Source organism: Haliotis cracherodii, unplaced genomic scaffold (genome assembly GCF_022045235.1).
Source record: "Haliotis cracherodii isolate W230 unplaced genomic scaffold, xgHalCrac1.p SCAF_19, whole genome shotgun sequence".
NCBI lineage: Eukaryota > Metazoa > Mollusca > Gastropoda > Lepetellida > Haliotidae > Haliotis > Haliotis cracherodii.
In genome coordinates this window covers 11,480,049-11,504,158 of record NW_027266274.1, presented here as the reverse complement: position 1 = coordinate 11,504,158, position 24,110 = coordinate 11,480,049, and the positions used below count along the sequence as shown (strand labels likewise).

At 42.0% G+C, this 24,110-nt stretch overlaps 1 protein-coding gene across 1 annotated transcript in view; it reads right to left on the bottom strand.

Annotated features, from left to right (window-relative positions):
* Positions 1-6,077: 6,077 nt before the first annotated feature.
* The window catches only part of LOC139467109 (ecdysone-induced protein 78C-like), a 29,195-nt gene continuing 11,162 nt past the window's right edge, over positions 6,078-24,110 (bottom strand). The window contains exons 3-9 of the mRNA XM_071248827.1: positions 18,531-18,652; positions 16,133-16,274; positions 14,947-15,155; positions 14,165-14,309; positions 13,163-13,326; positions 8,385-8,490; positions 6,078-6,879 (exon numbers count right to left, since the gene is read on the bottom strand). Coding sequence (XP_071104928.1) covers positions 6,611-6,879; positions 8,385-8,490; positions 13,163-13,326; positions 14,165-14,309; positions 14,947-15,155; positions 16,133-16,274; positions 18,531-18,652 — 1,157 coding nt within the window. The 3' untranslated portion in view covers positions 6,078-6,610. The remainder of the gene's footprint in view (positions 6,880-8,384; positions 8,491-13,162; positions 13,327-14,164; positions 14,310-14,946; positions 15,156-16,132; positions 16,275-18,530; positions 18,653-24,110) is intronic.

The window sequence follows — 24,110 nt, the reverse complement described above, 5'->3', positions numbered from 1 at the left end:
ACCCTGAATAATATTTACCTGCAGTAACTAATGAGGTAGAATTAGTATTGCTTTCGACATAGGATGGATAAAAGTAACATCTTTTGATGTGTGATACTGATGTTCATAGAAAACTTTCAAGGAAATACTTGAGAAATACAATTTTGTCTCAGGTTTCAGAAAAAGGGGGTTGACTTGATATGCTGGATGTTTTGTGAAAAATGTCATGGGGCCCTCAAAAATTGTTTGGACGCTCCTTTCAGACCGCTTAATGTACGTGGAAAACCTGAAAAGATGCAGCTCTCAGACGTTTACCACTTTGATGAAACCCCGGGGTATGATGCTGACAAGCCTAAAAATATAATCTGGGTGAACTCGGATTGACCCACGATCAAAGGTTTCATGCATGCACAAGGGACACAACTCTGCACAGCGCCCTATGCCACCTGTACGTCTTGGACGCAGTGACCCCCCACACTATCTGTACCAAACAAAGACCCAAAGCCTCCAGGTATATCAAATGTCGGTCCCTGAACTGCAAGAACTACTACACTCCATCCACAAAGCATAAACTTCCCACAAACTAACACAACACAAACCTTCAAAAGCTCATGGGTTGAAACAAGAAGGCCTGATTATTTTCAATAATGACGCACCAATATTGCCCTTTACAATATTTCAAAAATAGAAAATGTCACAAAATGATACACAAAGACAAGCTACCATTGGATGGTTCACCCATAATGTACATGGGTAGAAATCACATTCATATTTGTCACAATGATATTTAAAATGCATCATGATACAAGGAGCTTGAATGACATGGCCTCATATTCCAGATGAAGTTGTAAAATAGTGGCTTGCTGTATGAACCTACACATGCATCACCACAGTTTAGAAGACTCAAGCAGTGTTAGAAACAAGTTTTAGTCCACTATACCTTAAAATACCAATCAGCAAAACCCTAAAACTTGGCAAATTTGTACTAGTCCTTGATACCTTTACTATTGGGCAGTTGGGTAAGGACTACAGGACTAGTGCCAGTTTCTAACGCTGCTCAAGTGGGATGGAAGGGCACACTGCTTGAGTGAGTGAGTGAGTGAGTGATTAAGTTTGGTTTAACGCCGCTTTTAACAGTATTCCAGTTATATTACGGCGTGCCAGCTTAATGTGGGAGGAAAGCCCAAAGTGATGCAGGCCTCAGACATTTACCACTTCGGTGAAACCCACTAGCATGTGTATGGTGCAGACAAACCTAGAAACATAATCGGGGCGAACCGGGATTCAAACCCACAATCATAGGTTTCTAGCATGCCAAAGGGACGCGACTCTGCACAGCGAATTGTGGCGCCTTAGAGGATTGGGCCACCTGTGCCCCCCCACCCTGCTTGAGTGAATAATTTTTTTTTTTTGGGGGGGGTGGGGTTCAAATTGGCTCTAAAAAAAACACAAACATTTTTCAAAATTCAGAGGTATTTTAACAATGCATCTCAGTGAGATACTTAAACTAAGCATTAATGCCTCTTCCATGTTATTGCCCCTGTTGTCAGTGACATACAAATTACCTCTACAAACCATATATTACAATGAATTGGAAAAATCATAATTCCAATTTGGGAAGTTTTACTGACATTTCCTGCAGACGCAGGGCCTATAGGCCTTTGAGAAGGTCTGGATAAATCCCTCAACAATAAACATGATAAATTAACAACTAATTTTGTACCTTTTCATAATACAAATGATTATAATGAACACAATGATTAACATTCCCTGTACCAGAAAATAACAAAAACACTGGTCAATGTGGTACACAGCAATGCCAGTGTTGCCAGTCACATCGATCTGGAGTATGAGGCCGGATCATTCCATCTTCCCGAGGCAAGAGAGTTAACTGACTTTAAAAGTCCAGTTTCCACCCTTGCTGAACTAGGCTGGAATTCCTGGGCTCGATCATAGCGCCACCAGTGGCTATTATGAGTTATGTCCTTTCTATGCCTCTCAGATTCAACCTCTCGTATCACTTGTATTTGCTTCAAACAAAACGGTGGCGCCCAGTCAAGACAATCTGATCGATAATCAAGATCTATATTGTGATAAAACGAGTCTTACATCGCGAAGTGCATCAAATCACATGAGCACCTGGATTAAAAACATGAAAAGATTTAGAAAATATCTGTTGACAACAAGTTAGCCGTGCACATGCTTTGCAAATCCTGCAGTCGACCGAAATCTGCATGACAGTTTACGGACCGGATTTCGATTTTGATGCGCGATTTTTATTGGAAGATGCATAGACTCGTTTGCCCAGCCAAACTCCATAATACCAGCCTAGTTCGGCAAGGGTGGAAACTGGACTTTTATAGTCAGTTAACTCACTTGCCTCAGGAAGATGGGATCATTCATGCTTATTTATAGTCTCCGGTAAAGATGAGGTTTTATTCTGATTGTTGTGGTTTGGTCTTGCAGACCCGACAACCTGTGAAATACTTGTCCAGAAAATGCTGCTGTTTTCGTCCCTGAGATCAAAGAATGTACCAGCAGGCTGAAGCCTTGGTTCGACTCTACTAGTGGTGACCCAACTGTCAACGAGAGGCGTATGTACAACATGGGGGTGTAATGAGTGAGGAGGGTGGACTTGTACAGACATCAGCACAGAAAGTATAACCAGTGCACTTATTCTGTTTCATGGATGAACCTGCCTGTAGTCTTGCAGAATCTAAAATACGTTTTGTAGTAGTAGTAGTAGTAATAATAATAATAATACCACTTGAAATAATAATAATATTAATAATAATAAAAATAATAATAATAAAAAAAAATTAAAAAAATAAAAACAAAACTAATAATAATAATTTCACCCAAAAGTATGCTCATATAAAAAAAACTATGCCCTTGTAACTCTGTAAAGATGTTTCAGATACAATATAGGAAACAAAAACAAGCTGTATAACGCATATACAAAACAACTTAAATTTTAGGATTTAAACTTTACAATCAACAAGCTAAAGCTTGCCCTTGTAATTGGCCATTTGCCACGACTGTAGGATGTGCAATGGATGCAAGGGGAGGGGGAGAGATACTATGCATCGTCATCCATGAATCCATGAAACAAGGCCGTGCAGCCCTGACTGTAGGATGTGTAACGAGTGCAAGTGGGGGGCGATACGATGCATCGTCATCCATGAATCCATGAAACAAGGCCGTGCAGCCACGACTGTAGGATGTGCAACGGATGCAAGGGGGGCGAGGCGATACGATGCATCGTCATCCATGAATCCATGAAACAAGGCCGTGCAGCCACGACTGTAGGATGTGCACCGGATGCAAGGGAGGGGGCGATACGATACGTATTGCATGGCAAGGGTCATGATGCCATACATATCACAACACCAATGTTGAAGACAGGAGGGATACTGCATCTTGCGAGTTCTCTATGTACCATACTCTATTGCAATATGATATGGTCTTGTTGTATTCATACATGGCACCAGAAACTTCCACCCTACGAAACAATGCTTCACGATGCTTAAACTCAACAGACCTTGGAATACAAGTCACATCCTGACTTCACAAATCTTTACACCCCTATACCCATACACACTAGTTACAAAGCAGCTCTGGACATTATGACTTTCATCTACACAACATTGAATTCTTTTTTATAAATCTAGAACTGAAAATACAGTTTCAAAATAAAAACTCCATGCATTCTCAAATACACCAAACACATTGTGAGATCAGTTCTTATCAAATTATACTGTTTCCCCTGTTTGGGACCCGAAGTGAGGATTCATGTCCAATAGTGATGACCGATGCCGTCCCAAAGTGCATGTCAATATGTGGACCAGCATGACACAAACATGAAGTGGTCCATCAGCACAGAGCTAGCCCTCACTGAATCCTCGTATCTCTAGTGGGGGTAACACTCTCATCTAGAATGCCACTATCCTCCTGCAATAGCAGAATTCAAATTCTAAACCTACAAATTCTCACACAAATGTCTGAAGACAATATAGTCATCCTAAATATTTGAGAACTATTAAGCATCAGAACATTCTCATTTCAATGGCAGAATGGATTCAGAAATAGTATCATTATCTGCTAAAATGTTATCAAGAAAAATAGATCAGACAAGAATTTGTGGGTGTTGTAAATGTGTATCAATCAATCCATGATGTTGCTGTTCAACTTCTTATCATATATCATCAGGTCACACAAACACAAACTGACACCCTGAATCCCACAACAGCCCATATCACAAACAGATTCAGATTATGTGAGAAATATCATTCAGGTATTATGATGCCTTGAACAAACTGTTCATATCATTTTCAAGTTTCAGCTTTCTGAGCCTTATGGAACTTAAGACTTTTTAAAAAACATGAGATCTTCTGAATATCTCAAAAGGAGACCAAAAGATAATGACATGAGCTCAACTGGCTAATATGTTCTTGGGACCTGAAAGTTCACTCATAAGTTCACTTAGACTAAACAAATAACAGACAGTAAGATGACTTTTGAACCCTTAGAGCTAGCTATACTTGATGTGATGACATTGATGTGATGAAAAGCCATCCACAGTCTCACATGCTGGAGTCACAACTAGTACACCAGCATAGTTGTTGTATTTGAGTACACCAGTGTCAGACTGTGTATTGAGAACAACACACGTCAGACTGTGTATTGAGTACAACACCAGTCAGACTGTGTATTGAGTACAACACCGGTCAGACTGTGTATTGAGAACAACACCAGTCAGGCTATGTATTGAGTACAACACCAGTCAGACTGTGTATTGAGAACAACACACGTCAGACTGTGTATTGAGTACAACACCAGTCAGACTATGTATTGAGTACAACACCGGTCAGACTGTGTATTGAGAACAACACCAGTCAGGCTATGTATTGAGTACAACACCAGTCAGACTGTGTATTAAATACAACACCAGTCAGACTGTGTATTGAGAACAACACCAGTCAGGCTATGTATTGAGTACAACACCAGTCAGACTATGTATTGAGTACAACACCAGTCAGGCTATGTATTGAGAACAACACCAGTCAGACTGTGTATTAAATACAACACCAGTCAGGTTGTGTATTGAGTACAACACCGGTCAGACTGTGTATTGAGTACAACACCAGTGTCAGACTGTGTATTGAGTACAACACCAGTCAGGCTATGTATTGAGTACAACACCAGTCAGACTATGTATTGAGTACAACACCAGTCAGACTATGTATTGAGTACAACACCAGTCAGGCTATGTATTGAGAACAACACCAGTCAGGTTGTGTATAGAGTACAACACCAGTCACGCTATGTATTGAGTACAACACCAGTCAGGTTGTGTATTGAGTACAACACCAGTCAGACTCTGTATTGAGAACAACACCAGTCAGGTTGTGTATTAAATACAACACCAGTCAGACTATGTATTGAGTACAACACCAGTCAGACTGTGTATTGAGTACAACACCGGTCAGACTGTGTATTGAGTACATCACCAGTCAGGTTGTGTATTGAGTACAACACCAAGCAGGTGTACAACATAAGAAGTAACCTGAGAATCATGAAAATATTGGCACAAATGAATTATGCTTGGTAGAGACAAATTTGGGTCACCACTTTCAAGAACACTAATCCTGAATTTTTTTGAATATTATTGGTCATTGCGATTATGATTATTTCTTGCTTGTGCCTGGATATTATGTAGGCTTACGGAGCGGAGCGCCCTTTCCAATAGCTGAAACACTGTGGATTAAGCACCAGTGACTTTGGCATTGACTCGGACAAAATAGCTCAGAATCGTCTTTGTCTCCTTAAAATGACCCAAAACATACTGAATGTGAAGAAGCCTATCTCAGGTTCTTTAACACCATCAAACAAAGCCAGTTCACACATGTTCACATGGAATCTTTACAGCAGCATACAAATACTGTTGGCAACATGGTATTATACCATCACTTGGCTCCTGATCAAGTTGTCTCCCTTCCCTTGAGAGTTGTCTCCCTTCCCTTGAGAGTTGTCTCCCTTCCCCAAGAGTTGTCTCCCTTTCCTTGAGAGCTGTCTCCCATTCTGAGTGCCAAACTGCAAACAAGGTTAGCAGCATTGATATGTGGACTTTAACAATAGCCCATTTTCACAACAAAATGGGGGAAAAACCTAAAAGAAACATTTCTTTTGTCTTCTTTCGATGTAACAAAGTTTGAAAAGGCAGTAACTTGGTTTTACAGATAATTCCATACAGCACTCCCTTCAACCAACTTCAAGGATGTTGACACAAGTCACAACAGGCCAAGGAATTCTTCTTCAATGATCAGGAATCTTCTTTCACAAAATCTTCATCCACAGTACCACCAAACTGGCTCAGACCAAGACCTCTTTGAATATAACCGTGACACCTTTATCCAAATGCCACTGTTAAATGAAAACACACAGAATAATCTCCCTTACCACTCACAACGGTACAGATACTAATCCCAAGCTACATCACCCTCACAATTACTCCAGCACTCTACAATCAGTGTAGCAGTCACTTTTGTATGAAGTCTCCAATCATGGGCCTAAATAAGCTGGAGTTATCCCCCCTTGAACACTGGAGTTATCTCCCTTGGCACTTTGTCTCCTAAGGAGCCACATCTTCCTCTGCCTTTGGTATATCATAAATCTCCGAAAACAATGGTGGTAGGGCCACATGTTCCCAGTGTCCACGGTACCACTTCAGTGTTTCCTGGTGTTTTGACCCGAGGGTTCTCAGTTCAGGCAATTTCATTATGATGGAGGCGAACAGATTCTCCTCCGTGGAATGGTTCCGGCTAACCTGAAGTTTTAAAGCTTCTATCAAATTGTCCTGAATTTTTTCAACAGATTTGGAATCAGACAGGCCTTGTCGATCTGAAAGAAACACAGAATATCAAGATGAGAATGTGAAACATTAGCTAGCCGTATTTTCTACCCCAAACCTTAACACAATTTGATACTTCTGTCTGTTGGGGTCATACCCCTCGATCACTTCACCTACTGGCAGACCAGTGGCCTATTCTTATCCATTAGGCATTTATCTTTCACAAAAAAGAGTGAATGAGTTGGGTTTAACGCCACTTTTAACAGTATTCCAGTTATATAACGGCGTGTCAGCTTAATGTGGGAGTAAAGCCCAAAGTGATGCAGGTCTCAGACGTTTACCACTTCGGTGAAACCCACGAGCACGGGTATGGTGCTGACAAACCTAGAAACATAATAGGGGCGAACCGGGATTCGAACCCACAATCATAGGTTTCTGGCGTGCCTAAGGGACGCAACTCTGCACAGCGAATCGCGGCGCCTTAGACGACTTGGCCACCCCTGCCCCCTCACAAAAAAGAAAGAGAAGAAGAATCCAAATCCTCGCACACGTTTTCACACACACCTTAAAAATACTCTCATTCTATATGTTACAGATGTGGTTCTGACTTGTTTCTAAAGGTTTTCTGAAAAAGTTGAGATCAAGAAACTACACGATTGTACTTCAGGGTTTTACACGACGCACAAATGCAAAGAATGGACTCGGAAAAAAACATACAGTGTCCTAAGGGATGCACAAGCATATTCATTGTACCTACAGCACACAAAGAGCAGTTACTGGTGTCTGTTATTTCCTCCATCAATCATGACCACTGTACACATGACCATTGATTCATTCCAGGCTCTCAAGTAATTGTGTAAATGTGAAGTACACCATTTCAATACAGTTGGTTGGTTGGTTGGTTTGTTGTTTAACGCCGCACTCAGCAATATTCCAGCTATATGACGGCGGTTTGTAAATAATAGAGTCTGGACCAGACAATCCAGTGATTAATATCAGAGCATCGATCCACGCAATCGGGATCGATGACATGCATCAACCAAGTCAGCGAGCCAGACCACCCGTTTCCGTTAGTCGCCTTTTACGACAAGCATAGTCACCTTTTACGTCAAGCATGGGTTGCTGAAGACCTATTCTAACCCGGAATCTTCACGGGTCCATTTCAATACAGGAAAAGCCTGCAAGGACCCCCACTTCTGTAAGTCAAGGAAAAACCCTGTTACTTGTATGAGTGAGTGAGAGAGTGAGTTGGATTTAACGCCACTTTTAACATTATTCCAGTCATATCACAGCGTGTAAGCTTAATGTGGGAGGAAAGCCCGAAGTGATGCAGGTTTCAGACGTTTACCACTTCGGTGAAACCCACGAGCACAGGTATGGTGCTGACAAACTTAGAAACATAATTGGGGCGAACCTGGACTCGAACCCACAATCATAGGTTTCTGGCGTGCCTAAGGGACGCAACTCTGCACAGCGAATCGCGGCGCCTAAGACGACTGGGCCACCCGTGCCCCCTGTTACTTGTATGATAATAGGGTAGAAGTAACTGCCGTACCAGCTGAACTTAACACAATGCCTGTGAAGAGGCCCACTTCTGTATCATTGAGGTTTAGGACATTAAAGCTGGCAGCCACATCAAACATGGACGACACAAATTCAGGCTGAAAAAGAGCAGAATAAACAAGATTACAATTGGTAACATACAAGCAAAGCAAGTTCTGTGTGACAAAATGTAGGGTACGGATCAACACTATTGAGAGAGTCACCAGGTTCACACTGCAACATTTATTTGTTTCTGCTGTTTAACGCTGCCTTCAGACGTATTTCAGCTATATAACAGCGACTCTAAATACAGTGGTCCCTCGCTACAACGTTACCAATGGGGTCCAAATAATTAGTAAGTGTTATAGACAATGAGCCGTTTAACCGAGGCCGAGGCGGGGGAGCGCGCTCGGCCAATCTCACGATCTTCGCCTTGTCTCGCACATTGCAATGAAACAAGTTGTTTACCGTTCCTAGTGTAAAAATATATATCCATTATGTTTTCGCCGTTTGTTATTATTTACAAGCCTTAACTGTCACATTCAATATGAATGAAGTCTACTTGCATGAGAATATCGATCAATAAGGTAGTAACAGACGCTATGAACGAAGAGCCAATCACAATTCATTACACGAATACAGAGTGATTCAGTGGCATTGATTGGTCATGTTGCTTAAAATACGGAAAACGAGAGTTTTGACCAGCACATTACGCATTCATACACATTCATACAAATATAGATACACATTCAACAGATAATTGGTTTGATACGGTTACTTGATCCGAATCAAAAGGAATGACCGCCGTGTTGTGACAACAACTACATGTGAGCTGACTGTCGCCACAAATTGGATTGCCCCCTAATTAAGAATATAAACCTCGATTGTGGTTCTCTTTTATTGCATGCATGCGCTTCTAAGATCAAAGGATGTATAGTGTGAAAAGTTCATTTGTAGAACAATCCGGGACTTGCCGCAGATGTTTTCAAACAGATTATTAGAACTCCTTTCAGCGATAAACGGTTGATTATGCAATGAGAAGCGTTATGTGCAAATGAACAATGAACAACAATACAATCATGTCTGTGTAAAACTCTGAGTATCAAAAGTGTACATAGATTTTGGGAGCCATGCGTTAACGCGCGTAGTAACTGAGGTAGCGCTTTATCGAAGAGCACAATAGCGAGGGATCACTGTAGTCGAGTCTGGACCAGTGATTGACGTCGTGAGCAATGAATCATACCATTTGGGTTCAGTGACACGCAATCTGTCAACTAAGTCACCGAGTCTGACCACCCGATCTAACTGATCGCCTCTTAACTCTTTCAACACCGTAGGCCGGTATACCGGCCAAGAAGCATCGAGTCCCCAGACAAAACGTTCAGAATAACACGATAAAACAAAAATCTTTCGTCAACTTCTGAAATTTATCAAACACGAGCTTGGTATCACAGCTGTAATTTGATTGGCTGCCTTACCAATTATAATCCAATGAAATCACTTGTTATAACTACGAATATAACAGCTGTAATTTGATTGGCTGCCTTAGGTCAAGTGCTCAAAATTGACCAATCATGAACCTTGTAGCAGATTTCGTCAAGAAAGCGTCATTAGAAACCAATTATAATCCAATGAAATCGCTTGTTATAACTACGAAAAAACTCCAGGAGATGTTACAAGCGTGTAGATGAAGGAATAAGCTTTCCAGCGACGTGTCACATGCCAGTCTTCGACGAACGTGTTATTCATAAGAAGCCTCGAAAACAGGGGTATTTCTTGATGTTACTGAGCGGACAGCCGCTGTTATCGGGAAATGGGTAATGACAGATACTAGGTATAATTCTTTTATAGATGATTTTCCAATAACGTAAACAATGAAAATAAAACAGAAATAGGTACCGTTGAGGATTTAATGAAATCTTATATTTGCCGAAAATCGTCAAGTTTTCACTTCCTTGGTCCTTAATCTGGACGTTAACAACGTGTTAGCTTATAATTTTTATTTACAACAAACTTAATAAAGTTTTAAATGCATTATTTTAAATAATGTGAAAAACATAACTTTCATATTCATAAACCATAGGATCAGACCTTTCAAATGGTGTATAACATGTGTAGCAAAAATATTTTACAAGCAGATATTTTCTTTGATAAATGTTGGCTTCATCTATCACACAAGAGTCTCTGGGAACTCGGTGTCCCAGCAGTAAACACTTCTGGTTGACTGATGTTGAAGAGTTAAGAACAGCATAACCCAGATACCCACGACCAGCATAAGCTGCTGGGGACCTATTCTAACCCAGATACCCACGACCAGCATAGGTTGCTGGGGACCTATTCTAACCCAGATACCCACAACCAGCATAGGTTGCTGGGGACCTATTCTAACCCAGATACCCACGACCAGCATAGGTTGCTGGGGACCTATTCTAACCCAGATAGCCACGACCAGCAAAGGTTGCTGGGGACATATTCTAATCCAGATAGCCACGACCAGCAAAGGTTGCTGGGGACATATTCTAATCCAGATACCCACGACCAGCATAGATTGCTGGGGACCTATTCTAACCCGGATACCCACGACCAGCATAGGTTGCTGGGGACCTATTCTATCCCGGATACCCACGACCAGCATAGGTTGCTGGGGACCTATTCTAACCCAGATAACCACGACCAGCATAGGTTGCTGGGGACCTATTCTAACCCAGACACCAACGACCAGCATAGATTGCTGGGGACCTATTCTAACCCAGATACCCAAGACCAGCATAGGTTGCTGGGGACCTTTTCTAACCCAGATACCCACGACCAGCATAGGTTGCTGGGGACCTATTCTAACCCAGATACCCACGGCCAGCATAGGTTGATGGGGACCTATTCTAACCCAGATACCCACGACCGGCATAGGTTGCTGGGGACCTATTCTAACCCAGATACCCCCGACCAGCATAGATTTATGGGGACCTATTCTAACTCAGATACCCACGACCAGCATAGGTTGCTGGGGACCTATTCTAACCCGGATACCTGCGACCAGCATAGGTTGCTGGGGATCTATTCTAACCCCGATACCCACGACCAACACAGGTTGATGGGGACCTATTCTAACCTGGAATACCCACGACCAGCAAAGGTTGATGGGGACCTATTCTAACCTGGAATACCCACGACCAGCACAGGTTGATGGGGACCTATTCTAACCTGGAATACCCACGACCAGCACAGGTTGATGGGAATCTATTCTAACCTGGAATACCCACGACCAGCACAGGTTGATAGGGACCTATTCTAACCTGGAATACCCACGACCAGCACAGGTTGATAGGGACCTATTCTAACCTGGAATACCCACGACCAGCATAGGTTGCTGGGGACCTGTTCTAACCCAGATACCCACAACCAACATAGGTTGCTGGGGACCTGTTCTAACCCAGATACCCACGACCAGCGTAGGTTGCTGGGGACCTATTCTAACCCAGATACCCACGACCAGCAAAGGTTGCTGGGGACTTGTTCTAACCCAGACACCCACAACCAGCATAGATTGCTGGGGACATATTCTAACCCCGATACCCCCGACCAGCACAGGTTGCTGGGGACCTGTTCTAACCCGGATACCCACGACCAGCATGGGTTGCTGGGGACCTATTCTAACCCCGATACCCCCGACCAGCACAGGTTGATGGGGACCTATTCTAACCTGGAATACCCACGACCAGCACAGGTTGATGGGGACCTATTCTAACCTGGAATACCCACGACCAGCACAGGTTGATGGGGACCTATTCTAACCTGGAATACCCACGACCAGCACAGGTTGATGGGAACCTATTCTAACCTGGAATACCCACGACCAGCACAGGTTGATGGGGACCTGTTCTAACCTGGAATACCCACAACCAGCACAGGTTGATGGGGACCTATTCTAACCTGGAATACCCACGACCAGCACAGGTTGATGGGGACCTATTCTAACCCAGATACCCACAACCAGCACAGGTTGATGGGGACCTATTCTAACCTGGAATACCCACGACCAGCACAGGTTGATGGGGACCTGTTCTAACCTGGAATACCCACAACCAGCACAGGTTGATGGGGACCTGTTATAACCCAGATACCCACTACACCAAGGGAATAGATAATTACATCTACTGTCTTGAAGTATTTAGATGGACTGGGTTCCTATCGGTATCTAATCCATGTAAACAGCACCCGCTTCATGTTGTTTACATTAACATTCCATATTGATGACATAGAAGGTAGTCTTTTTTATCCACACTACTCATCTTGCAAACTGAAGTCTGCATTATTGAATGTAGAGTGAGTGAGTGAGTAACAGTATTCCAGTTATTTCACGGCGTTTCAGCTTATTGTGGGAGGAAATCTCGAAGTGATGCAGGTCTCAGACGTTTACCACTTAGGTGAAACCCACGAGTACGGGTATGGTGCTGACAAACCTAGAAACATAATCGGGGCGAACCGGGATTCGAACCCACAACCATAGGTTTCTGGCTTGCCCAAGGGACACAACTCTGCACAGCGAATCGTGACGCCTTAGATGACTGGGCCACCCATGCCCCATGAATGAAGAAGTACCTTTAAAACAGTACAAATATATATAATTTGGGCCCCAGTATATATTGCAATATGTAGGAAATACAAGTCTCTGTATTGGGATATGTTGCAAGATGATTTATGTGCAAACCCTACTTTCCACTGGGGCTACAAAGGGGATCAAAACCAGCGACAAGTCGCGAATGTGCAACTACGGCTGCACTGTTCACTTACAGAGTACACAACATCTAGTTCATCTTTGGGTATAATACTCCCATCCTCAAACGTTACAGAGTTCTCTTCCTTGTTGAACATACGAGCCATGCGAGTGAGCCAGATCTCAAAGAAACCCGTCTTGATTAATATCAGCTGGTCATCTTGGGACAGCTCAGAGAAACCTGGAGAGAGAAACATCGTGAGATCAGTAACAGTTGGAATAACAACAACTACAACAACAACAACAACAACAACAACAACAACAACAACGACATGCCTATTTCAAAAACGCTATGACTTGGACAGTTTGTAGTCCATTTAGTCTGTGGCCTTTCCATTCAAGTCAATGATTTTCATTCTCAGCTCCCTTGGGAGTATACTGCTCAAAATGGTGAACAACAGTACACAAGACACTCTTTATACAATCTTAGACAGCTCTACAAAGCTGAGAAAATAGATGGTATTGAATATAGACTCAACCCGCACCCACAAAGGTAACTTACAACACTCTGTATTGGTGAATGAGTGAGTATGATTTTACGCCCCATTTAGCAATAGTTCAGCAATATCACAGAGGGGAGACCAGAAATGGGCTTCACACTCTGTATAAGTACAGATTAGTCTCTCTTTAAGCTAACTTAACCTGTCGTGTCATGCTCTTTAACTGTTTTCAGTAGTAAATTAAGTTTGGATTTCTCCAGCGTCTTTTTGAAAACTCAACTGGTTGGTTGGTTCGTTTGTTATTTAACCCCGCACTCATCAATATTCCAGCTATATGACGGCGGTCTGTAAAATAATCGAGTCTGGACCAGACAATCCAGTGATTGACATCATGAGCATGGGTCCAAGCAATTGGGATCGATGACATGTATCAACCAAGTCAGCGACCCTGCACACCCGATCCCGTTAGTCGCCTTTTACAACAAGCATAGTCACCTTTTACGGCAAGCATGGGTTGCTGAAGACCTATTCTACCCCGGATCTTCACGGGTCGGAAAACTCAACTGAACATGGACTTACCTGGCACTCTCTTAGCGAACTCTACGACACTCTGTATTGAGGGAGTTATGAGTGTGGAGAGGTGCTGCCACATGAGGAGTCTCTGGGCCTCCAGCTCTTCCGCTGTAAACTGAACTGGCTGCTCTGGTATCTTTATCTGCTGCATCTGTTAAGCAAACAGCTCAGGTTAGTGACGACCACAGATTACACTCCACAAAATGTCACACATGTACTGATTTATACAACTGAATTCTTATCTTTAAAACACTAACATTTCAGCCGAGAGATGCTCTTAACTGAAAAAGCACAAAAAATTTCAGTTTACTTTAGGATTGAGCTTCATACAGTTATCACTTAATGACGAAAACAGTGAAATAGTTCAATTCATTTGGCAATTAAAATCAAATGAATGAATGGTGAGTGAGTGAGTATGGTTTTACGCCGCTTTTAGCAATATTCAAGTAATATCACGGCGGGGGACACCAGAAATGGGCTTTACACATTGTACCCATGTCGGGAATCGAACCCGGTCTTCGGCATGACGAGCGAACGCTTTAACCACTAGGCTACCCGACCGCCCCTGAATGAATGGTGAGAGAGACATAGATCCTATGCCTGACTGAGATCGATTACGCCGCTTTAAGCAATATTCCAGCAATACCCCAGTGGGTGACACCTGAAATGGGCTTCACACATTGCACTAATGCATCTTTAGCATGACGAGCGAACGCTTTAACCACAAGGCTACCCTACCGAACCACCTTTACCCGAGTCACTATGACAACAGAAGCAGTGGAACTGACCAGAGTCGCTGGCTTCCTCTGAATGACCTTGATCTTGTCCTCGGTGAGGCCGCAATGAGTGTGGTGGGCCTGGGAGATGCTGAGGATCACGTCGTAGATGGCCAACTGTTTGTTCTCTAGGGCTGTCTGGTCCTGACTGGAGTCCGTGGAGCTCACACGCTGGTCATCCTGGCTCTTGGAGCGCTTCGGGACGCGGCCATATCGCACAGCTGAAAGTAGGCAATAACCAAGTTTATTCTGGCTCTTGGAGCGCTTCGGGACACGGCCATATCGCACGGCTGAAAGTAGGCAATAACCAAGTTTATTCTGGCTGATACTGGTGAATTGATCTTTGGTCCCGTGGAAATTCTGAGGAAGAATATAGGTCCCCAGGATCGAGCGATAAGGCCCAGTAACTTCGTTGATGCTTGTCATTGTATCGCAGTTGTGTCGATCAATGCATGATGGATCAATAGATTGTCTGGTCTTGACTCGATTATTTACAGGCTGACGTCATAAAGCCAAAATACATATACCACGCTAAACAACATACAACCCACACCAAAACAATTAATCTTAGAAAGATCAGTCAATATCTTTTTGAACAGATGAAGTGAAAGATCCAATTATCCAAGAACCGAGTGGTCAACAGTTCCATAAGAACCAACATCAACACTGACTGAGTTAGGTCATGCTGTATGAATGAAGTTCGTCAGGACTTTATCCGACCAGTAAGAAGTAGATTCTGACAGCAAAGGGACACAACTCTGGACTGTGGGTGGCATTTACTATGTCCAAATTTGAATAATTTCAGCAATTACTGGAATCATTAACAAAATATTTCAGCTCAATAAACTCCAATATTAGTTATGTTTTCAGACATTGTTTGTTTGTTTGTTGTTTAATGCCGCACTCAGCAATATTCCAGCTATATGACAGCGGTCTGTAAATAATGGAGTCTGGACAGACAAACCAGTGATTGGCATCATGAGCATTGATCCACACAATTGGAATACAATGACATGCATCAACCAAGTTAACGAGCTTGACCAGCCGAGATCCCGTTAATTGCCTTTCACGACAAGCATTGTTGCCTGTTACGGCAAGCATGGGTTGCTGAAGACCTATTCTAACTTGGATCTTCAAGGGTATTTCAGGCATTGATAACAGATGCGATCCTATGGAAATAAGTAATTCCGGTACTTACAGTCCCGAGACATTCCCACAGCCAGACATTTCTTGAATCGGCAATACTGACAGCGGTTGCGATTGAGTCGAATAACCATGCATTTCCCGTCCCGTAAACAACGGTACTCAATCTGCTTCTGTATACTTCTGCGAAAGAAGCCCTGAAGAAAGCAGAAAAGAAAAAAATCAAAATCTCTTTAAGAACATTTCAATTCAATCATGGAATACTTAAAACAACGTTAGAAATTGGCACTAGTCCTATAGTCCTTGCCAAACTGCCCAATAGTTAAGGTATCATGAGGACCAGTAGAAATTTGCCCTTATTAAGGGTTTTGCTATATGTTATCATTATAAGGGCTAGTGGTCTAGAACTGTTAAATTCTAACGCTGTTAAGATGAAATCTAAAAACAAATAATTTGTGATGCAACATGCACTATGACAGAAGTACTAGTGAGTCCCATGGTTGAATCCCATGGTTGAGTCCCATGGTTGAGTCCCATGGTTGAATCCCAGCAGTAAGCAATAGTGGTGAAACGATACAATAAGGTCACGATATGATATGTATTGTGATTCGCATATTCACGCTGAACCTTGTGGAAACCTTTTGAACAATAATATCTCAGAGCAGGCTTATGAACCATCATGCATCTAACTGTTTGAGAGCCATTCCAGAAGTTGGAGAGAAACAAAAAAACATACAACTTCTGATGTGCAGCATTTAGTAACTTCCGAAGTAGATTCTTACACTGTTATTGATATTGCACCCAAGTAACCATGGTAACAGCATATGATGTTCCTTGTTTGTTGCTATTAGTTTGCAGTGTTACAAATTGGCACCAGTCCTATAGTCCTTGCCAAACTGCCCAATGGTAAAGGTATCATAAAGACTGGTAGAAATTTGCCATTTTTAAGGGTTTTGCTATTTGTTATCATTATAAGGACTAGTGGACGAAAACTGTTAAGTTTCTAACCCTGGTTTGGATGTGTCCTTGGACTTCACAATGACTGTCAATCAAGATAGCTGTTGTTAACTGAGGGAACTCCTGGGGTCCTGGAAGTATTTTGATCTAGCTATCTCCTAAATCCAACTTTCAGCAATTGACTCGACCCCTTGACTTTCAAGATTAATTTTAAAACACTGTCACATATCATGAGAAACTGAAATGTATTTAAATTGCTTGCCCTATAACAGTACTAAATCGATAAAATCCCAAAACGTTGATGGTTTGCCGATAGCATGCATAACAATTGATAGTTCCAATGATCGCACTTAGATATAAATATCACAATACTATCTCAATAGTGGAAATAGACCCAATAGTCACCATGGTTACCATCAGACTCAAGTGTTGAGAAACACATTGCATCACGAGTAAGGCATGCGACATCCCATCAGGGCAAAAGATATTGCACAGATTAATTCCAGATTTTTAGAAGAGACTGTGTTTTCGTATATAAATATAAAAAAAAGTCAAAATAAACTGGACACGAACATGAGTTTGGATTAACATCGCTTTGAACAGTTATTCAGTTATATAATGGAGTGTCAGCTTGATGTTGGGGGAAGAGGTCAAAGTTATGTTAACCACTGTGGAAACCCCCCCCCGTGCACTGGTATGGCAAACCTAGAAACATGATTACAGCAAACCGTCATCATAGGTTTCCGACATGCCTTAGGGACACAACTCTGAACAACAAACACCTGTGCCATTCCATCCCCAACTGGACACAAAGTATCCCTTCAAGCACATCAAATGAGAGTGAGTGAGTGAGTGTGTTGGGTTTAACGCCAGTTTTAACAGTATTCCAGTTATATCGCGGCGTGTCAGCTTAAAGTGGGAGGAAAGTGATGCAGGTCTCAGACGTTTACCACATCGTTGAAACCCACGAACACGGGTATGATGCTGACATACCTAGAAACAATCAGGGCGAACCGGGATTCGAACCCATGATCATAAGTTTCTGGCGCGTCCAAGGGACGCAACTCTGCACAGCGAATCGCGGCACCTAAGACGACGGAGCCACCCGTGCCCCCTATTCAAATGAGAAGAGGTGTGGTCAAGTGAAGTATGTCATGTTCATATAGTGATGTAACATGCATGTGCATGTGTGTGTGAATGATTGTACTTGTCCGGATAAATGTCCGTTTTATAGAGCTAGTATCACCACTGAGACCTCATGCCTGGTTTAACATGGATACCCAACACAGATACACTATACAGACTTTGACCCCTCCAGTCTTTGTTTTAGCCCCTTAATGCCAAACCTCAGTCAGGTTCAGTACCATCTTATAACATATGAAGGCCAGGGATCAAACGCCAATCTTCCACTCTCTGGGCAGACACTATCAATTGAGAAGAAGCCGATGAACGACACTACTTAGAATGTGACAGATATTTGCAAAGCGTGCACTCACCTTACATCCTTCACAGGAAGTGACACCATAATGGTAGCCTGACGCCCGGTCGCCGCATACCTTGCAGGGTACGAACGACTGCTTAGGACTGTTGAAATCGGCAGTCCCGAGATTGCTGTCGGCTGGAAAATGAGAAGGATTGCAAGATGAATCTACCAGTGTACTCAGCAGTCCATAGATCTAATTTCAGGATTGAAGCCACGAACACCATGATGGCGTGATAGTTCATGGGCCATGCTGTAGTCAGCAATATTGCATATGTATGAGAGGACCAGTAAATCGACTGGTGAAGACGACCAAGTAGTGCTGATGTGAAGGCAAGATCCTCAGTGTAAATGGTATAATTTAGTGATACAATCAGCCAGGTCATTGGTTGGATACAAAAGCAATATAATTTTCCCTGCATGGGAATCCTCTGGATAAGCTAGTCTGAACTTGGCACTGCTTATGTCTAGTCTGAACTGGATATTGTTCACTCTAGTCTGAAATGGGCACTGCTTACCTTAAGTCTGAACTTGGCACTGTTTATCTCTAGTCTGAACTTAGCACTGTTTACACTTAGTCTGAACTGGTCACTGCTTATCTCTAGTCTGAACTGGGCTCTGTTTACACTAAGTCTGAACTTGGCACTGTTTACACTTGGTCTGAACTGGGCACTGTTTACACTTAGTCTGAACTTGGCACTGTTTACACTTAGTCTGAACTGAGCACTGTTTACACTTAGTCTGAACTAGGCACTGTTTACACTTAGTCTGAACTTGGCACTGTTTACACTTAGTCTGAACTTAGCACTGTTTACACTTAGTCTGAACTGGGCACTGTTTACACTAAGTCTGAACTGGGCACTGTTTACACTTAGTCTGAACTGGGCACTGTTTACACTTAGTCTGAACTGGGCACTGTTTACACTAAGTCTGAACTGTGCACTGTTTACACTTAGTCTGAACTGAGCACTGTTTACACTTAGTCTGAACTGGGCACTGTTTACACTTAGTCTGAACTTGGCACTGTTTACACTTAGTCTGAACTGAGCACTGTTTACACTTAGTCTGAACTGGGCACTGTTTATTATTACTACAAACTAGGCCTGTCTATAGTATGACCACAAGCATTGCTGTACGGTACACATGTAACCATGGTAACAGCAGGAGAGTTCAAACATTTCTGCCGCTTGCACTGTGTCTGAAGAAATTAAACTATTTGCATATCAATTACTGTTTCAAAATCACACTACATCCTTGAGATTTTTTGCATCCACTGAAATTGAAGAGACTACTTTCAACATGTTCAACAGGAATATTATTCAGATCATAACACAAGTACAGTTATCTGATAATCAATAAATGGGAAAATGATGTTTTCACACACCACGCTGGGATAATATTATTAATAATCGTTCCAGGTCCTTGTGCAGGATGATGAAACCATACCATAAGTCACTGCTAACATCAATCAAAGGAAATCTATACACTGATATAAGATGGCTAGGTGATAAATCATGAAGAACAATGAAGAAAGAAGCGTGATTTATTTCAGGTTTAAACATTGGTCCATCATGACGTCATTTCTGGTGATCTGAACATGCACGCACAACTTGATGACGTTGTATATTGGACGAGGTTATTCTTGAGAAGGTAGTGCCTGAAGAGATGTTCCACATAGATGTAGCTCAGCAATGCTGATAGCCGCGATGGTCGAATGATTGTATCCAAAAGCGGGAGAGATATGACAATCGGTATCAGGAGAAAAGGTACAGGTAATCGACGTGAGGATTTTGAGAATTTACAGGAAACATCCACCTCTGCATAAAATGGACTCGTCTGACTTTGCTGAGGTTGGATTCTATTGAGGGAGACAATTTACTAAAATACGGGTAAATTTTTTAAAGCTTGTACATTTTATCATCATCCTCAAAGAGGATGTACATAATGTTGATAAACCATATCAGAAATAAACAACTCATGGTCGTTGTTTATCAAACAATTAACCATAAAGGTCACAGTTAAATGAGTCTTCATTATACCATCTTCCTGTGGCAAGAAAATTAACTGACTTTAAAAGTCCAGTTTCCACCCATGCCGAACTTGGCTGGAATTCCTGGGTTCGATCGTTGCGCCACCAGTGGCTATAACCAATTATGTCCCTTCTAAACCTCTCCGGTGTTTGCTTCACACAAAATGGTGGCGCCCAGTCAGGACGATCTGATCGATAATCAAGTTCTATATTGTGATAAAACGGTCTTACATCGCGAAATGCATCAAATCACGTGAGCACCTTGATTAAAAACATGAAAGGATTTGGAAAATATCTGCTGACAACGAGTTGGCGGTGCACATGCTTTGCAAATCCTGCAATCGATCGAAATCTGCACGACAGTTTACGAACCGGATTTTGATTTCGGTGCACGATTTTGATTGGACTATGCATAGACTCGTTAGTCCAGACAAAATGTAACTCCATAATACCAGTCTAGTTCGGCAAGGGTGGAAACTGGACTTTTAAAGTCAGTTTACTCACTTGCCGCGGGAAGATGTCATTATACGTGACACAGGTGAACCTTGGTTGACCTCAGTGAGTGAGTAGGGTTTACGCCACTTTAAACAATATTCCAGCAATATCACAACAGGAATAGAAAATGGGCTTCACACATTGTACCATGTTGGGAATCAAACCCAGGACTTCGGTGTGACGAGAGAATGCTTTAACCACTAGGCTAACCGAACGCTCCTTGGTTGACCTGAGGCCTCTAGGAATGTTGTGGCCACATGTCACATGCTAAACATCGGCAAGCTGTATCCCTTACATGTGAGGATGTGTTGCTATGGGTTAACTACTTGTTTACAGATGATGTTGTTAATCCCTCACATGTGATGATGTGTTGTGATGGGTTAACTACTTGTTTACAGATGGTGTTGTTAAACCCTCACATGTGAGGATGTGTTGCTATGGGTTAACTACTTGTTTACAGATGATGTTGTTAAACCCTCACATGTGAGGATGTGTTGTGATGGGTTAACTACTTGTTTACAGATGGTGTTGTTAAACCCTCACATGTGAGGATGAGTTGTGATGGGTTAACTACTTGTTTACAGATGATGTTGTTAAACCCTTACATGTGAGGGTGTGTTGTGATGGGTTAACTACTTGTTTACAGATGATGTTGTTAATCCCTCACATGTGAGGATGAGTTGTGATGGGTTAACTACTTGTTTACAGATGATGTTGTTAAACCCTCACATGTGAGGATGTGTTGCTATGGGTTAACTACTTGTTTACAGATGATGTTGTTAAACCCTTACATGTGAGGGTGTGTTGTGATGGGTTAACTACTTGTTTACAGATGATGTTGTTAATCCCTCACATGTGATGATGTGTTGTGATGGGTTAACTACTTGTTTACAGATGATGTTGTTAAACCCTCACATGTGATGATGAGTTGTGATGGGTTAACTACTTGTTTACAGATGGTGTTGTTAAATCCTCACATGTGATGATGTGTTGTGATGGGTTAACTACTTGTTTACAGATGATGTTGTTAAATCCTTACATGTGAGGATGTGTTGTGATGGGTTAACTACTTGTTTACAGATGATGTTGTTAAATCCTCACATGTGATGATGTGTTGTGATGGCTTAACTACTTGTTTACAGATGATGTTGTTAAATCCTTACATGTGAGGATGTGTTGTGATGGCTTAACTACTTGTTTACAGATGATGTTGTTAAATCCTTACATGTGAGGATGTGTTGTGATGGGTTAACTACTTGTTTACAGACAGAGCTCCAGATAAGATTTTGGTGTCTGGGGTAAAATACTCATGGGATTTTTTTTGGTGCGTATTACACAAATTAAGTGGGTATTCAATTTTTTTGTTACCCACTATCTTCTGAATATCTGCGTACTGTTACCCAATGATTCAAATGTTGTGTGTAATTTAGGTTTTACATACTGTAAATCACTAATATATTTCAAAGTACATGTATTTGAGAGACCAGACAGGTAATTGACCATTAAGTCAGAATGTGTAGGAGACTCGTAGAGGGAGACCCTCAATTAATACATGATGATATAATAAAGCAGGTATTTCGGAGATATTAGCTAAAATGTGTTGTATCTGTTCTCAAGAGATTGAGATCTGTGACACAGTGACATTTCCTCTTAAAACTATTGAAATAAAAACATTTTTTCTGAATACATTCTTTAATTGCGTAACTCATAGATGCGATAGTACAAGTTACAAAACCACTGCCAACTTTAGGATATGGTATGTATACAACATCAGAGTCAGACATGATTTACGGGAAATAGGCACACTTAAAGTCTGTACTAAGCATGCTTAGCACCACAGAGTTTTTGTACTTTAGCTGGTCTGGCTTTGTAGTCACTGAATAGTCTACCCTTTCTTCTCCTTTTTCTTAGCCAGTGATGTATGGCAGGACAGGGATCATAGGTCTGTGGAGTTGGACCTAGCATACTGATCTTGAGAAGTATATCCAACTTCTCTGAGCCCAAGGAAGCTCTGAACTTGTTCTTCATACGATTTTGTGTGCTGAAACTCCGCTCACACTCAACACTTGTCACTTGCATACAAAGTGCAATTAAAGCTAGTTTGGCACAGTTTGGCAGAGCATCTCTGTGAAGAAGGATTATCCTCTTGCACAGCTGTTCAGGTTGGAGCTTTGAATATGCACCATTTATCATCCCTCTCAACCTTGGCCATTCCTCACAAAGTTTCTTGGAATTGAGTAGGGGTTTCACTTCTTTCACATGTTCTTCAAGTCCTTCAATCAGGTTACCTTCTATTACCTTGACTTCCTTCTGAACACCGTACAGATCACCAAGATGGGCAACAGCATCTTCAGACTCTTCATGTGGGACAGAGTTGACAGTTAGAGGCTCCATTACTTTGCTCATATCTGAGAAGATAGCACTATCTTCCTCCTTAAATCTGGATTTAATGTTTTTGGACAGATTTTTCAGGTAGTCAGCTCTGAGATTCTCAAACTGATCACCCATTGCATCAGCATACACCAACTTCTCACCACCAATAGTTGCTCCATTCTCCACAATGACAATTCTGTCTTTCATGTCCTTAAGACCCTGTCCATCTTGACTGCCCATCACCTGAACTTTATTCAGTGTACCCTCAATCAGTGGCTTCACTTCACTGAATAGAAGGTTTTTCTTCTGGAGACTGCAACTTAATACTGCCAGTTCTGTGTGCACATCAAGCATAAATGAAGTGACCAGGGCTACTTTATAGTTGGCAAAGTACTTGAGTAGACCTTTAGCTACACTGTTTTTCTCAGCTGCAAACTTTGACAATGTTGCCAAGATAGATTCATAACTTTCAAAGACTGCCTCGACTGCAGCCTTCAGACCCAACCACCTTATAGAATAAGGAGCTTTAACAGTTAATACAGGTTCTTCCAGTAGCGTTTGGATCTTTCTAAGTGTCAGAGTTCTGTTGCTTGATGCACTCACGAAATTGTACAATGCATTAAATTTGTCCCTAAACTTTACCATGAAGTCATGTTTCTTGATTGAGTCAACACAGGCCAAATTAAGTCTATGGGCCAC